The following is a 19,002-nucleotide window of genomic DNA, read 5'->3' as shown; positions in this document are numbered from 1 at the left end:
ATCATATATATGTAGCACAGACATGTAAGTTGTATCACAACATCTTTCCATCTTGTTACTATGGTGATATTGAATACTTCCTGTTTGTTTCCATGGAAACATCACAACATACCTCTGGAATCCGGTTAGTTACTAATATGATAGCATATACTCAATATGTTGTCTTGGTGACCATCACAACAGACCTTTTTGTCTCCATGGTTATAAACATTTCCTATGTGCCCCCATTGAAACACATCAGACATAACATATATTACTTTCTATTTGTTGCCATGGTAATATGACAACACTCCTCATGTTTGTTGCTAAGGTGACTTAATCAAAACATTTTTCCTGTTGTAACATCTCAACATAATTCCCATTTTTTTGTTAACATTATAACATATCATTTGGGCTGTTTGTGGCCATGGAATAATTAACAGGATTCTTCAAGTTTATTAACAACATAGTACTTCCTGTTTGTTACCATAGTTACATCACAGTAAATATTGTATTTCTTTCTCAACTTGCTCTCATGATAATAATTAACATCACTCTTCATATTTGTAGCGATGGTTGTTATCACACAATCACATCTCCTAAATGTCTCTCAAGGTAACATCAAAACACACTTCCTGCAAGTTTCTATGGTAATATCACTACATACTTCCTGTTAGTTTCCATGGTAACATCACAACACACTTCCTGCAAGTTTCTATGGTCGCATCACAACATACCTCCTGTTAGTTTCCATGGTTACCATCACAAAATCACATCTCATTTATGTCTCCATGTTAAGCATACATCTCAACACACTTCCTGTTAGTTTCCATGGTAACATCACAACACACTTCCTGTTAGTTTCCATGGTAAAAAATACAGCATATACTTCTTATTTGTTGCCATATTAATACAATGGGTCAGGTGGGCTTAATACAGAATATTTAGTCACTTATCACATAACAATATACCCTATCATTTCTGGCTCTTTTCTTCATTAGTCTGTATCTTTGGTAATTAATAGGCATTAATTGCCAGGACATTATAGAAATTATATCTCATAAATATATTTGCAACACGAATCAATGTAATACAAATGATTTAAGTATCTATTATATATATCACCCAAATGGCATCCTCCATACCCAGGGGTTATGCTCACTTTCACTCTCTGCCCCCCCCCCCCCCCCCCCCCCCCCCCTGGAATATATGTAATAGCAAAATTGAAGGCTCAGTGTTTGCCACCTTGTAGATGGGAAAAGAAAACTAGTTAGATCCTTTGATATACATCAAAAGAATCACACAGTCACCTAACGGTAAAAATTAACAAGCTTTGAAGTCGCGCGTCTCTCCTTTGTAATCTAGGACAGGTATCAGCCTAGCGATTGGTCAGGTTTTTTTACCCGAGACCAGTCAAACAGCTATCTTCATGCCTTCAATTTTGCTATGACATATTTCAGGGGTGTATAGAGCGAAAGTGAGCGTAACCCCTGGATATCGAGGATGTCCCAATGAAAGCTCTGAATAAATTGATCAATAATTCCAGTGTTTTTTTCCACTATGACATCACAACTTTGTAACCTCTGACCGCTCATTGATATGGACAGGCCCAGAATGTAGGAATGGTATCTTAATGCTGTGATCAAAATTTTCACTTGGAAAAACATCGCCTGACATCTGCCGTTTCTGGGGTGTAATACTAGCTGTTGTTCCCAGAGTGGACTGGTCTGTTTGACGTGTACTTATTTTCTCAAGTGAGTTTAATGATAATTGTTTGTGTCTGACCTCCGACCTTGAACTATTAACCTCTGACCTGTCACCTTCATGCCAGCCATGTTCCTGAAGTGACCTAAATGATCCACACCTTTGTTCCTCTAACAGCTGTTTTGATTCTCTAGCACAGCCAGTTACATTTGGCAATTTGAGCTTGTTAGTATGTTTCAAATTTTGTTCACTTTTTCTTGATGACTTCCATTCCAGGGTTTCCATATGACCTTCAGATTTTATTTTTCTGATGTCATGTCTGAGTAAGGGATTGAAAGTAATGTCAATTGGGCCAAACCTGTCCATCGACAGATCGTCGAAATCCTCGTGGGCTTGATCTTCATAAAGAGCACCTATATTTCCATCAGCTGGCCTGATTGTCCCTGTGGGGCCATTCTCCTGACTTCTAACACCGTTTCTAACACTGCCCAAACTGTCAGAGTTGACACTATGTCCATCACAAGTAAACCTAAGACCAGAAACACTGTCACTTTCAGAATCTGCATAGGACGTGTCGCAGTAACTGTCTGCAAGGCAAAGCGTCTCGCTCAATAGTGATCCGGTGTCCTCCTCACCGTAAACTAAAACATTGTCAGAAAACCTGTCCCCGCTGATCAGGATCTTGGGTAAGCTTTGTTGGGCCTTGGGGAAGTTACTGATATTCTGGGAGGATAAAACGCTGTAGCGATCCCAACTACTGCTAGACGCTGTACTGTACACACTCTGTCTGATGTTGTCATAGCGACTGATGCCCCTGCTCTCACAGTAACCTGAAACATACACGTGACCTTATTAACAAGTGTGTATCATTGTAATCATTGCCATCATCATCATTATCATCATCATCATCATTATAATCGCCATTAACATCATAAACATCATCATCACCATTATAAATGCATCATCATCATCATCATCAACATCATGAAGATACCTGGTAAATTAACTGTAAACCGTAAAATTGTGAGATATTTATATGATAAATTTCCGGAAGAAAATCATTTGATATGTCGTATAATTTATTTAGCATCAAGGGACATTTATATTTAAATATTTATCTGCAAATTCAGAATCCTCACAAATGAAAGCACTATCATAAAATTAAAAACTCTCAAATAACAAGTGTTTTATAATATTGATATGGAAAATTGAATATCGTTCAATTATCAAGTCCTGGAATGTGTTATCCTGTACAAAGATAAAGAAGTGAAACAAACTTGAAGGCCTTTGTCTTATCTGAGGCAGAGATGTTCCTCTTTCTCCTGCACGTAAACAGTAGATACCTGGATAGTTTTTTAAACTTACTGTCTAATATTTCTCTTTCCTGAAACTCAAGATCCCGTAACTCTTTCATCTTGCTGGTTACGACTCTCTGCAAGGAAAGAAACATTATCATCATGATAAGTGTGCAAATAATTCCTGATATAAGATTTTTTTTTTTCAATTGAATTCAAAGGGTTTGATGAAATTCTAACAATTTAAAATTTGAATGATATGTGATATATCCTTTAATTTTTTATCAATTTCATTTCAATATGCCAAAATGAAAGTGAATTTGAACGGATACTCCATAACATATTATGGTATTTAAGTGTATGCATGGTCTACCTTGTGTAATAGAGGTTTGTATTTTTTCAAAGCCTCCGCTAGGAGTCGAACCTGGGACCTCTGGCTTACCAGTCTTACGCTCTGCCGAATGAGCTATAGAGAATTCTCCCTAGCCGAGTCAGAAGGAGGCGGCTAGTATTTTACCAGGGTGACATACTCCCCTTCCAGGAAACAGGAAAGACCTCGTTCCAAGTTTTTCAGGGGTCATAGCGATTCCTTGCAAGTATCGCTGAAAATTTTGTTAAATCTCCCAGTTCCCTACATGGGCGCCAATGTAACAGAGGTCATTATTTTCTTGATAGATCCGGGATCCGTCAGGAGTCCAAACCCCAGACTTCTGGCTTACCAGTCTTATGCTCTACCGAATGAGCTAAAGAGAAATTTCTCTCTAGCCGAGCCGGTAGGAAGCGTTACCAGGTTAACACTTGGTTTTTGTGTTTGCAAATATTTTCTTCATATAAATATTTGCTGGTAATTTTTTGTACCTTCGTGTTAAAACAGTCATATATTTGCGTACAAAATATTGTGTTTCCAAAGCAACCGCAACTGCTGTTGTAGTAATATTGCAAAACATTAAGGTGACAAATTTACAGCATTACAGTATGGTGGTAATACAAAAACAGTGTTATGCCATAAGTTATGTAAGATATTTACCCCATAAAGGTAGACTTATATTTACTCCCCCCCCCCCAAGAAGTGTAAGAAGAATAAGTTTCTTTCCCGAGTGTTATTAAGTAAGGTTTAAGTAAAGGGACATAAATCCGTAAAAGGGGAGGTAATGCCAATTCAATTGTTTTATTTAAGTCCCCTTTATGTCAAGGCTCTGTGCAACCAGTATTATCTAAATCATAGAGTACTTTGGGAGGATGTGCAAACAATTATTTCAAACTAATTAGGGGTAAAACTCCTTATAAAGGGGAGGAAATGTCGAATTACATATTTCATCAAAATCCCTCAATGTAAGAATAAAGTATAATTGAAATATGTGCAATGCTTTTGATGGAGAAGTGTGTCTGAATAATAATCTTTTTTCAACAAATTAGCGTAACTCCATAAACTGGGGACAAGGGAGGTAAGTATAATATATACACATTCCCTCCATGTAAGGTGTAAGGGTTCTGTGTACCGAGTATCACTGAATATGGTGCGCAGTACTTTAGGGTGTAGAGTGAATGACGCTGTGTCTATAGACAGAGGGTTAGACAGGCAGACAGACAGACAGACTTAAGTATACCCCCTGCCCCACCTTGTTGTGGGTGGATAATAAAGACATAAGAGCGGCAGGTAAGAAGAATAAACATTGTTGTTATTATACCTTTAAGTGTATGACATAAGTGTATGTCACATACCTTGAGGCATATGACTTAAGTGTATGTCACTTACTTTGAGGCATATGACATAAGTGTATGTCACATACCTTGAGACATATGACTTAAGTGTATGTCACTTACTTTGAGGCATATGACTTCAGTGTAGGTCACTGACCTTGAGGCGTATGACTTAAGTAGATATGCCACTTACCTTGAGGCATATGACTAAGTGTAAGTCACTTACCTTGAGGCATATGACTTCAGTGTGTGTCACCTACCTTGAGGCGTATGACTTAAGTGTAGGTCACTTACCTTGAGGTGTATGACTTAAGAGCATGGCACTTACCTTGAGGGATATGACTTCAGTATATGTCACTTACCTTGAGGCATATGACTTAAGGGTGTGTCACCTACCTTGAGGCGTATGACTTAAGTGTAGGTCACTTACCTTGAGGTGTATGACTTAAGAGTATGTCACTTACCTTGAGGGATATGACTTCAGTATATGTCACTTACCTTGAGGCATATGACTAAGTATATGTAACTTACCTTGAGGGGTATGACTTAAGAGTATGTCACCTAACTTGAGACGACGCATGACTTACTGTAAGTGTATGTTACCTACCTTGAGGGGTCTGACATAAGTGTATGTCACTTACCTTGAGGCGTATGATGCGGTCATACAGCTCCACCTTGTGGACACAGTCCTCAAACAGTACCACAAGCCTACAGAAACAACAGTCATGTATATATAGCATGTTATTTGTAAGCTAGGGGTCAAAATTCATACTGTTAATAAAAGTTAGGGGTCAAGGGTCATAAATGTAGCTGGGATCAGACTTTATACAGTTTATGTTATAAACCAATTTAATCATTTTGACATGTTTATTTAAATTGGCTTTCTGAACAAGAGACCCCAAAGGGATCTTATAGTGCCCACCATCGTAAGATCTTTATCAAAGAAGTTCCATGTAAATTTGATCTTTTCCCTTCATTTCTCTTCTTTTCTCACTGATCTGTTGATTTATAGTCTTGTCAATAGTAAATGTATCGTGTCGTAACTTTTGATTAAAAAATTCCATACTGCTGGGTTTGAGCCTGTTTTTTCAAAGTGAGGTCATTGTTTATTGTTTACTTCTTGAGAAAAGAAAAAAAAATGCCTCTAGGCCATCTTGTTTTTCTGATCAGTCCCAAAATGAAACATGTACATTTATGGACCAAGGGAAACCAAGATATGAAATTTGAGAAAGAGCTGTTAGTAAGAAACTGTGATAAGATTAAACTTGAATTGTTACAATCTAAGATGGCTGCCTGGTGGCCATCTTGTCTTTTAAATCAGTCCCGAAATGAAACATTTTAAACTATGGACTAAGGGAAATCAATATATAAAATTTGAGTACTTTTTGTGTTAAGTACTCATTGAGAATATCAATATCAATATTTTTTTAAGGATGGACAGATAGTTGGATGGACTTGATAGATGATGGGCAACTTAATGCTCTCACCGTCTGATGAGGGTGGACTGAAAAAAAACACAACTGTAGAAGATACAGTAATTTTATTATATCAATTTTGATTCTTTTCTTTCTTAAAGCTAAATTAATATGAATATATTTTACCACACAAGTTACATGTAATAGAAATTTTAGCATAAGTAAACCCTAAGGGGGTGTTCTTGTGGTGCAGTGGATAGCGCACTTGTCTTTCACCAAGGCAGCCAGGGTTTGATTCCCCGATCGGACATGAAAAGATATGGGGTCACCTGCCTGACCACGTGGGTTTTCTCTGGGTACTCCAGTTTGCTCCCACAATAAGTGCACTAAAATCCGGGCCAAAAAGAGTGGTTAATATTAGTTGAAATAACTTTTTTCATATTTGTTGTAAAATAAATAAAGTTTACATATTTATATATATATATAACCCTTGACAACAGGGTGCATCAGCTGCACACCTGACTGTTAACTGACCATTACCTGAGTTGATCGCCGCTAAGTTTGATGGCCGACACCAGATCTGCGTGCGTGGCCTCCTCCATGCTACGGCCGTTCACCGACAGAATTACATCTCCTATAAATAAGTGAAACCATTAACTTCAATGGATTTCTTTTGAAATATATACATAGATATGAAATCTCTAAACACTGTAATAAATGAACTAAGATTATACTTGCTCTGTATTTGTATTAGGCAACTAAGCATTTGACCTTTGACCTTAAACAGTTACCTTGACCTTGGTAAAGATGCATGGTTCCAATTTGTGGTACATCACATTAGTCAAAAAGAGGAATAATGTACATTGTATTTTCAATAGTGTCAATTTCACTAAAGAGAGAATATTTATGTGAACGAGCTAAGGACATGAAAAGCAGTGTGTTCAAACAGGACTGGTTTATACTCTATAACAGACCTCTCCATGTTTTCCCAGCAAACATTTGCTCAGTTTTACAGCCGAATACAGGCTGTTTCTCCTACCTAAAAAGTGCCTTATTTTCCCTAAATGACAAAACAAGTAGGAATATATTCCCAATTTCAACAAGAGGCCCAATGGGCCTGCATCGCTCACCTGGTATAAATCTCACACTTCTTAACTTGAAAGTGATCTAAAATAAAGCTACAGGCAAATTAAGTCATTATGTTGAACAAATTTTATAGCCTTTCATCACAGGATGCAACTTGCAAAGTATCAACACCCATGGTTATTCAGAAGAGGTTGTTTAAAGATTTTAAACAAATTTGACCCCTGTGACCTTGAATATAAGTCAAAGTCATTCACTTTAACAAACATAGTAGTCCTTGATCCCAGCATGCTACTGACTAAATATCAACATCCTGAGCCTTTTGGTTATTCAGAACAAGTTGTTTAAATATTTTGAACATATTTGCTCCTTGTGACCCTGAATATGATTCAAGGTCATCCATTTAAACAAACTTGGTAGCCCTTGATCCTAGTATGCTACTGACTAAATATCATCACCCTGGGCATTTTGGTTATTCTTCAGAAGTTGTTTAATGTTTTTCACATATTTGACTCCTGTGACCTTGAATATAGGTGAAGGTCATTCATTTGAACAAACTTGATAGCCCTTTACCCCAGCATGCTACTGGCCAAATATCATCACCCTGGTCATTTTGGTTATTCAGAAGTTGTTTAAAGTTTTTTTAAGACAATAGACCCTTGTGACCTTGAATATAATTGAAGGTCGTTCATTTGAACAAACTCAGTAGCCCTTCACCCAAGCATGCTACTGGCCAAATATCATCTTCCTGGGCAGTTTGGTTATCGAGAAGAAGATGTTTAAAGTTTTTAACATATTTGACCCCAGTGACCTTGAAAATGGGTGAAGGTCATTGATTTTAACAAACTTTGTAGCCCTTCATCCCAGTTTGCTTCTGGCCAAATATCATCACCCTCGGCCGTTCGGTTATTAAGAAGAAGTCGTTTAAAGTAAAAATATTGACGCCGGACGGACGCCGCGCCATGGCATAAGCTCACTTGGCACTTCGTGCCAGGTGAGCTAATAAAAATAATTCAATATTTTCCCAATAATTAAAAGTAACAGGCTGTTGCAAAATTAAGAAATAAAACATTGTGCAGATAAATAAATATATCATAAAATGCTATGTGTTAAAACACATGATACATATGTATGATACAAATGTAATTTTCGTGGTAGAACCACAATTTTTTTTTAGAATTGTAATATTATACAGGTGTTATTCTGTGATCTTGAACTTGACCATTGAAATCCACAAATCTAAATGATCAGACCAAAATATTTATATATGAGGTGTCTTATAATACATGTACATCATCATTGATTATAAAATATTCTGTTCTGATTAAGAAAACTATTTCCACAAGTTTTAGGATGGACAGACGGATGGACGGACTGAAGACCAATAGACATATTAAAACTGATATGTCCCCACTTGTTTGTTTTTTGTCAGACAGACCTGAGTCAGGTGTTGTCTATTTTAATATGGTACAATTGAACTCAACAAGGGAGCTAACTCTTTCAAACTTGCAGAAATTGACCAGTTATATAATGGAGAAAATACTATATGTGTTATTTGCATAGTACATCATTCCCTCCGAATCCTCAAATAAACAGTTTCATAAGATAAAGAATTTAAACTGTTCAAGGCCAGATAATATAATAATTTAATTAATTTTATTATTGAAAAATATGTCTGAAAATATTATTTTAAGAAATAACACTTACAGATTCACATGTTTTTCCCCTGTCAGTAGGTAATCCTTTAGAACCTCTACAGATAGCATAAGGTGTTGACACAAGGCTTATTTTAATTGTATGGAAATGCGTCTATGATATGAGAAGTTTTCTGTTAAGCCAAAGTTATCTCCCTTGTTTAATGTTTACACGAGCGTTACCTGTCCGGAGACCAGCGATGTAGGCGGAGCTGTTTAGGTCGATGTAGTCGACATACGTCATCACCTCCACCTCGTTGGTTTTCTTATTCTTGATACCGTATGTCTGACAAAAAACATGGCACAATAACATATCATATAAACCAAACAAACTCTCCGAAGATTCATATAAAATTAATGGGGTAATATGCAAATTAAACAAACACATTTTAAACATGTATAAATGGTGAAATAAAAAATTATCATTAACCAATGAAAATATTGGTTTCTACATTTGATATGTACTACAACTTGTTAAGTTCTAAAACTTTATGCAGTTTGGTGAAGATGAGGTGAAGATGAGAATTAATAGTAATGCGGTGTAAAGTTGTGAAGACTTAAGAAAATCATCAGTGAATCAGATTGGAAGATATGACCTTAAAAGACTGATCTTTTCATGTGATGGAGCTTAAGTAAAAAAACCTAAGTGTCTTTTTCAAAATAACAACAACAGTTTTGAAAATGCAATTAGAAATCTGAAAGTTATCAAGCACTAAAAGACATCATGCAGCTTAGATCTAGAGTATATACCGGAATATTTTCGCCCCATCAAACTTTCACCCTTCACCAAAAAAATCTGTATTTGCTTATACAAAGTAATTTTAATTTCGCCCTAAACAATTATTATGTACATTATACTGTTTACTAATGTTTGCTATTATGTCACATTTGCCCTCATTGCAGAGGGCAAAAATGGTGAAAATAAAACTGCACCAAAAAATTCCTTGTTTTCATTAATTGAAAGAATGAGCCTTGACCTTGACATTTGACAGGTTGACCTAAAAAGGTCAAGTGACTAGCTCTTCCTGACGTTTGGTGAAGATGACATTGCTTATTGTGAATGGCTTTACAGAGAGGAAATACAAACCTGCAGGGTGAAACCCCAAGACTGATTGTTTTTATGGAGTAGTAGTGTCCGGCGTTTGCGGTTGTCCTCCGGTTCACTCAGGATTGACCGCTCTGCATCAAGTTGGTTGAGGTCAGCCCCAAGAGAGCTGGTTTGATGCAGCATCAACTGTCAACAGCAATGTCAACAAATTATGTCAGGTAACCATCAACTGTCAACAGCAATGTCAACAAATCAGGTCAGGTTTACCATCAACTTTCAACAGCAATGTCAACAAAGTATGTCAGGTTTACCATCAACTGTCAACAGCAATGTCAGCATATTATGTCAGGTTTAGCATCAACTGTCAACAGCAATGTCAACAAATTATGTCAGGTAACCATTAACTGTCAACAGCAATGTCAAGGAATTATGTCAGGTAACCATTAACTGTCAACAGCAATGTTTATAAATGATGTCAGGTTTACCATCAACGGTCATCAGCAATGTCAACAAATTATGTCAGATTTACCATCAACTGTCAACCGCAATGTCAACAAATGATGGCAGGTTTACCATCAACTATCAACAGCAATGTCAACAAATGTCACATTTATCATCAACAGTCAACAGCAAGGTTAACAAATGATGTCACATTTACCATCAACCGTGAACAGCAATTTCAACAAATTATGTCAGGTTAACCATCAACTGTCAACCGCAATGTCAACAAATGATGTCAGGTTTACCATCAAATGTCAACAGCAATGTCAACTAATTATGTTAGGTTTATCATCAACTGGCAAGTGTCCGGCGTTTGCGGTTGTCCTCCGGTTCACTCAGGATTGACCGCTCTGCATCATGTTGGTTGAGGTCAGCCCCAAGAGAGCTGGTTTGATGCAGCATCACCTGTCACCAGCAATGTCAACCAATTATGTCAGGTTTACCATCAAATGTCAACAGCAATGTCAACAAAGTATGTCAGGTTTACCATCAACGGTCATCAGCAATGTCAACAAATTATGTCGGGTTTATCATTAACTGTCAACAGCAATGTCAACTAATTATGTCAGGTTTATTATCAACTGGCAACAGCAATATCAACACAAATTATGTCAGGTTTAGCATCAACTATCAACCGCAATGTTAACAAATGATGTCACATTTACCATCAACTGTGAACAGCAATTTCAACAAATTATGTCAGGTTAACCATCAACGGTCAACAGCAATGTCAACAAAGTATGTCATGTTTAGCATCAGCTGGCAACAGCAATGTCAACAAACCAGGTCAGGTTTACCATCAACTTTCAACAGCAAAGTCAACAAATGTCACATTTATCATCAACAGTCAACAGCAAGGTTAACAAATGATGTCACATTTACCATCAACCGTGAACAGCAATTTCAACAAATTATGTCAGGTTTACCATCAAATTTCAACAGCAATGTCAACAAAGTATGTCATGTTTAGCATCAGCTGGCAACAGCAATGTCAACAAATTATGTCGGGTTTATCATTAACTGTCAACAGCAATGTCAGGTTTAGCATCAACTATCAACAGCAATGTCAACAAAGTATGTCATGTTTAGCATCAGCTGGCAACAGCAATGTCAACAAATCATGTCAGGTTTACCATCAACGGTCATCAGCAATGTCAACAAATTATGTCGGGTTTATCATCAACTGTCAACAGCAAAGTCAACAGTTGATGTCAGGTTTACCATCAACTGTCAACAGCAATGTCAACTAATTATGTCAGGTTTATCATCAACTGGCAACAGCAATGTCAACACAAATTATGTCAGGTTTACTTGTTGTAAATTTGTTGGTTTGAGATTTGAGACCTTCTACTTTGAGAGATATGTCATTCTTTGTGAAACTATCAAGTTTTTGATACCATCTGCCTTGAGCAACCTTCTTTCTTTGACACCAGCTGACTCAGAGGAATTAACACCATAAGTTGAGACTCTTAAATATTTTCAGATCACCATTAGATCTATGTCAGGCCACATGATTTGGGATACCTGCCCTGACATAACCTAACTTTCAGATCTTGTACCTGATATTTGCAATTTATTTCCTTTTTCCTATACATGTCAAATTTGGCCCTATAATAAGCACAAGTTAACTTGTTATGTAATGAGAGGCCCTGCTAGTGCATATGACCTGAGGTTGAGAGAGTGGTAGTACCAGCTGCAGGCCCTCCTGTCAGGTGATATATATATCATAAAGTACTGGGGCAGCCTGTCCTGTAGTAATTGACCCTGTACTGGAGTAAGACACCACTTGATACTGACTTTAGTTGTAAAACAACTCATTAGCATATTCAAACAAAATCAGCCATTAGCATTTTTCACTTACATATTTTATTGGGGTCAGTTTTAATCTCATACATTACATACACGTACCATATTCGACCAAATAAATGCTCCACTCCTTAAATATATATGCACTTCCACACATTTTCTGGTCTGCCCATCCCTTCCCATATCCCTTCACTGTAATTATTATTAAGGAGCAGTCCTTTATGAGTTTTTTTTGTATTTAGATCTTTAATTAAGATCCTGCAATGTTATTCGTATTTTACCATATGACTAATCAAGGATCCCTGTCCCAGTACTGCACTTTGGTATTTCATAAATACAGTAGCCTCCCCTTAACTTCCTTTTGGATACCTGGTATGTATCACATTTAATTTGGGCCAGGACACATTCATTGACCAGATACTTCAGCTAGCTCAGTCGGTTAAAGCAATAGTGTTAAAATGTGAAATCCAGGGTTTGAATACTCACAGGGCTTAAGCCCCACTGCAGTTTTACACTCAGAGACTGTTGTTGATTATATTTTTTCGTCTTTATTATTTTTTTGTAAAAGTATTGCTATTAGGTAAGGTTTTCTTTACAGAACTTACTAAATGATCAAAGCTAGTATTATTTAGTCATTTTGAAACAAAGCAGATCCAGATTAATAGTTACAGTTTTTGTAGTAGTGGTACGAGGATCCTTAAATACCAGTTCGGCACTTCGTAGAATACGATCTAAATTGTATAACACATGCATTGTAATTTACAAAGACAACTGATTTCCTATCCATCCTATACAGTACAGTGGAGCTTGTAACGACCAACAAGAATATCTTACTACTCAGATTCGACCCAAGCAGTTAATTACATATGCATGCTGTACGTAGGTTCTTTGTCTCGATCAATGCTTCTAAGGAATCCACAGACCACTGCTAAAAACTCTATAACTATACATGTAAAGTGGCGGATCCAGAGACCTATCTAAGGGGGTTTCCAAATTTCCTGGGGGGGTTTCCAAGTGGGACAAAATTGAGGAAAATGGTGAAAATACATGATTTTTAAAGAAACTTCTCAGGCTGGGGGGGTTTCCTGAAGCCCAATAAACCCCTCTGGATCTGCCACTGATGTACCTATGTGGAACATTTCTTAGAGGCATGAAAATAGCTTTATTAATAAATCATTTTTAATTAGAAAACATTTCAAACTTTGACACAAAAAAGAATTAAGATGAAAACAAAATATATGACTGGGCGAAAGTTGCGTGGAATACAGTATGCACATGAGACCCGTATATAAAAAAGAAACAACCAATATCTTATAATTGACTTCTGAAACACCTAGCAATCTTAATAAAATAATTCAGTCTGTTAAAAAGTATGTATACAGTTGCATGACAAAGATTTCTTATGAGGCTCATTTGTTGTCCCGTCGCGCGTTATGACCCTCTTTTTTATTTTCAAAAGAGGGTCATCACCCACTTTTAGTATATCCAGGGTTGGCAGGTATGATGAGGGCTATTCCATAATTATCGTATGGGGGACGTGGGAGGTTGGAGACACCTGTAAAATATATTATGGTTGGTGGGGTTAAAACAAGGTTTGCCTTCCTTTACTTATATTAAATCATGATCACTTTTGAGATTTTATGGGCTGTTGGGTCTATGAAGAAGTGCCCCTCCCGTACCGTTCCTTCAGGACCAGCCCCGACATGAAAATCTGGACATCATACCACTAAGCCGCCATATACCTAAAATAGGCTTAGTGTTTCAGTACTGGAGTATTATAGGCTTCACATTTAGCTAAGGAGAAGTACAGATACATGTACGTGTTCCATAAGGTTTGTTAATAATACATAATCCATTGTCTGACTCAACTTCTAGGGACAGAACGTAGAATCTATATCACGATCGGTGGACACGGAAATGACATTATCCAAACCCAAGCGACAGAAGCATATATACAGCAGGTCATTTTCACACCATAACATATGTTTGTACATGTATGTTATATTGTAGTAATTTTAAGCATGGTACATTATAAATCCGAATACAGATATATATATATCTTCAAGCAATGCATTGCATCAGGCAAATTGTCTCTGAATATATAATTAGTACAGTACTTCATATTGTACAGTAAAACTTGTGTATAAAATCTGCTTGCCTTTCACAAATCATAAGTGTTTCTTTCCATGTAATTCTTAAACCTGTCTCTATAAAGACAACCTGTCTATATATTCGCACTGCTCGCTCTCTACATTGGGTGTAGATCTACGTCTAGATCTGTTGACGTGACATATCATACAATTGTAATGACATTAAGGAAATCCCCCCATTAATAGTGTGGATATCTCAAGCTCTGTCTAATGGGAAAGTGAAAATCACTGTGTCTATCTAGGGAAAGACGGCTCATATATATAATATATATAAAAAATTAAATTGAAGAGACAGAAAAATGATAAAAAAAAATTAACAAGAGGCCCATGGGACTTAACGGTCACCTGAGTCCTACAGTATTAATTTCTGTTGTTGAAATATGAAGTGGAGATAATGATGTCAATCATCCTTACCAAAATTTGAGTAAAAAATAGTTAAGTATAACGTTAAGTTAAGTTTGTCAGGACAATGAGTTGATCATTCATAGACCAAGTTTCAGTTAAATAGGCCTATTAGAACTTGATCTTAAGTTTTAAATATTTTTTTCCCAAAATGGCAGCCATTGCGGCCGTATTGGATTTTTAATCGACCTGAAAAAAATTTAAAAAAAATGAGTGAATCATTCCTACCAAGTTTCAGTTAAATGGGCCCAGTAACTCTTGACTTTAAGTTTGAAATAGTTTTTCAAAATGGCAGCTGTGGTGACCATATTGGATTTCTGATTGACCCGAAAAATAACATTTTGTCAGGACCATGAGTCGATCATTCCTACCAAGTTTCAGTTAAATCGGCCCAGTAGAACTTGACTTTAAGTTTGAAATAGTTTTTCAAAATTGCTGCCATGACGGCCATATTGGATTTTTGATCGATTCGAAAAATAACAACACTTGGTCAGGGAGTAGTCAGTTACATTCCCATGAAGTATCAATGAAATCCCTTTTCTATAAAGCTCTTCTTTTTTACAGGAGAAAATCATTCTGAAGAGCTGTGTAGCAGGGAGAGGCCTCGAGAATCAGTCTTCTTGTGATTTTTAAATTTTTGTATACTGTACATGTATGTATATAAGTATCTATCCTTATAACATCACCATCACATCATTTCCTTATGCAAGATAATCAGGGTCGCGTTATCAATCTTATTTCATACCGTACATCCCGTTGATGATAGCATGGTGCACTGAGTTCACCATTACAACTTATTAATTTTTACAGCAGGAAAGTGCGTGGGAGAAAAATAATCAATCATTTCCTTTGTGATGCAGACATCATCACAACGTACATTATTATACGGAATTGTAATCAAGCCGTCTTGCCATCCAGCAACTTTTACTGGAAATGATGGTTGCTAATTAATCAAGTAACCACTGGAAACAAAGAAAGCTCAGATTATCTATACAGAAAACAAAGGTGTCTGGTTATCCCCAGGAAATTATAACATGGCTGCATTATCTTAGTAATTACAAGGTGGATTTATATAATTATCATTAAAATTTCTCTGTATTTTTGTTTATTGATTTCAAAATTTTAAAACATTTAAAAAGAAATATAACAATCTGTATGATAGATATATATTCATATCACATATCTATGATTTTGCTTGGAATCCAATTTCAGGAATTAATGATCTGGATGTGTTTGTGTGTAAGTTCTATTTAAACTATCATTAGTTAATTTGTAATACGATTTCCCCTCAAGCTGGTTCTCTACAGGTTAAGGGAACCCATTGCATCAGATATATATTGGTAAAGAAGTGTGCCCCTCGGGAGTTTTTTCTTGAAGTTATACATGATCTTCCTTAACTATTAGAAGATGGATGGGGCCGTGGTGGCCAAGTGGTTAAGACGTCTGACACTTTGCTACCACTAGCCCTCCCTCAATGGGTCGCAGGTTTGCATGAGGCCTACGAGGGCATGCAGTCATCAGGTACTTAAGCAGGTCACAGGTCGGTGGTTTTTTTCTGGGTACTCCGGCTTCCCTCCACCACCAAAACCTGGCATGTCCTTAAATGACCAGAGCTGTTAATAGGACGTAAAACCAAACCAAACATTATAGAAGATGAAGCAAGGATTTTTTCTTGCTTAGAGTTACTTCCCCTAGCTGTCACAGACTTTGCAGCCCTTTCAATCTGGTACTGTTCATTTCTTATTTGGTAACATTGCTAAATTGAAGGACTGGCAGTGTAAAGGTTTTGAATTCGACCAGTCTAGATCTTTCTCCCTTATTTTGGTTTTGTCATTTTCATTTCTAATTTCAAATTTTCAAATTTTCAGCAGCTATAACTCTGTAAAATGCATCGCAACACTGTGGTTTTTATGAATTACTTTTTTGGAAAGGACAAAAAAGCGATATTTCACAATAGTGGCTGTGGTGAGAATATACTTTAACTTGTCGATACCCTATACATGTACCAACAACCCATTCACCCCTTAAGTCACATTTGAACCTTACCCAATCAAAGACTGGGCAAGTCCACTTTATAATGTAGGGGTGAATGAGTTAACTGTTAATCTGATAGCATGTTGGCACATTGCTGAATGCCAGTATAAACATAGGTGTCAAGTTTCAACAAGCTCCTACCATGACCTTTGAAAAAGAAACTTGTAAATGAGCCGTGCCATTGATAAGTCTAACAACCACATTGGCTATGGACTGTGAACACAGGGGCCTGTACATTTTTATACAAAATTTGTATTAGATTTTTTTACTTGAATCATTCCTTTATTTAATCAAATCACAAAAAATACAATTGCAAATATGTAAAGGTAGGTAGGGAAAGCTGTGCAAATCTTAAAAACTTTATCCAGACTCTGTTTCGATGAAAGGAGATTTGAAAATGCTTAAAAGTTACAACCCTAATTCCCCCCTCCCACTACGTACTCTACCCCAACCTCTTCTTTTATGAATTGATCTGTTTATTAACTAATTCTACAATTCACCCCTGAAAACACATTTTAACTCTTCTAATTCAAAGGTTGGAATAGTTCATTATGAAATTTCAGGGGTGAATGAGTTAATATTTCCAGTTTACATATTAATTTGTACATATATATTAATATTAAAAGTTGTTAAATTATATTACTGAAGTAGGCAAGATTCTCCCAAGATGCCGATTAATTCACTGTAGTAACTTGTATACTAATATTTCAGCTTTAAGTGTATTCTGCCAGAGCACAGTGTTAGAGAATATATCAATCTCAAACTTTCAAGATGGATGAAAAATGAATTCATGAAAGATCATGGGGTCAAATATTGTTCCTATATCACTATAGATGATAATCTTAAATGTAGTATATATATAATATGTTAAAGCTCAAGTTAAAACATTTTGTGTACATACATGGACATCTTATGGCCCTGGTACAGCTAACAACAAATAATGAGTGCATAACTAGAAGTTTAGTTACCACACAAATTTCAGATTCTCCATCATTTCTTCTACCAATATAAAATTAGTTCATTAAAAGAATTCTTTAAAATACCCATGAACTGTGACATGCTGAATAAAGATTATATGATTGAGTATTTTCGTGATCAGGTTTGTCAAATTAATCATTATATAAGCTGTAAGCTATATTAGGTACGATGAAGGCTGAGTGGGAAGACTGCAACTTTTAAGTGCTGTTTTCGGTCAGTAAGCTGTGTTAGTTAACATATTGGCATTTAAAGACCTTATCTGATCTTTGGCAGGAAATTACTGGTATTTGATGGCATGGTCAGATTTGCAGTGATAAGGCGGTTTGATATTGGCAGGTTGCTATAAGTTAGAAGCTGAAGACTTACCGGAGTCGGAGCCGGCAGGTACTGTTGGTGCATCTGACACACACTCTCCCCATAGTCGCACTGATAACTGTTATAATCCTGGTAACAACAAATCTTTACTGTAATGTGACGTACAGTACATATACTCCCCAGATAAATACAAACCTGTAACAGACAGTCCCCCAGCCCCTACCCCAACTGCGTCTATCTATCCCCTCACTATACAGGTGTAAAAGACAGACACACCTCCCCCAGCCCCTACCCCAACTGCGTCTATCTTTCCCCTCAATATACAGGTGTAAAAGACAGACACACCTCCCTCCCCCTGCCAAACCTAAGCCATATCCATGCATCCACCCCCTCTAAAAAGGTATTAATTCAAACCTTTAAAAACAAACAGACAGAACCCCCCTCCCCGAAACATCCATCTATCCACTCAATCTCTTCAAGTAAAACACATGGATTTCTTCTGGACAAAATTTCCTTCCAATTCCCCCCACCACCCGTCTTCAGGTTAACTCCAAATCTGTTTATTGCAAGCTAGAACTGGGACCCATTGACACATACCCAACCCCTCAACCCACTCCTTTCAGGTAAAATACAGTCTTAAACCTGTTAATGATAGACAAAGGAACACCCCACTCTTTTAATTTTGGCTTCCTCCCTCTATAAGATGTACCATGCAGTTCAAAATTCTGTGTTTAAAATTCATGAGTTTATAGATCTAAAATTAGAAACACTAAAAAGGAACAATCTTGAACATGTACTCATTGCAATGCTGAGCAACACTATCTTTCATTTCATCTATCATGCGTACAGTTTCTTTTCCGGCACATGAGATACCGTATTTAACATAACAGGAGTGCT

The 19,002-nt window shown here is 36.7% G+C and overlaps 1 protein-coding gene across 1 annotated transcript in view; it reads right to left on the bottom strand.

Annotated features, from left to right (window-relative positions):
• Positions 1–1,415: 1,415 nt before the first annotated feature.
• The window catches only part of LOC110442427, a 36,155-nt gene continuing 18,568 nt past the window's right edge, over positions 1,416–19,002 (bottom strand). Inside the window, exons 2-7 of the mRNA XM_021486029.1 lie at positions 9,959–10,105; positions 9,055–9,157; positions 6,635–6,728; positions 5,321–5,387; positions 3,049–3,115; positions 1,416–2,513 (exon numbers count right to left, since the gene is read on the bottom strand). Coding sequence (XP_021341704.1) covers positions 1,546–2,513; positions 3,049–3,115; positions 5,321–5,387; positions 6,635–6,728; positions 9,055–9,157; positions 9,959–10,105 — 1,446 coding nt within the window. The 3' untranslated portion in view covers positions 1,416–1,545. The remainder of the gene's footprint in view (positions 2,514–3,048; positions 3,116–5,320; positions 5,388–6,634; positions 6,729–9,054; positions 9,158–9,958; positions 10,106–19,002) is intronic.

Source organism: Mizuhopecten yessoensis, unplaced genomic scaffold (assembly GCF_002113885.1).
Source record: "Mizuhopecten yessoensis strain PY_sf001 unplaced genomic scaffold, ASM211388v2 scaffold716263, whole genome shotgun sequence".
NCBI lineage: Eukaryota > Metazoa > Mollusca > Bivalvia > Pectinida > Pectinidae > Mizuhopecten > Mizuhopecten yessoensis.
Note: the sequence above shows the minus strand (reverse complement) of the source record. Positions and strands in the feature narration are given on the sequence as shown.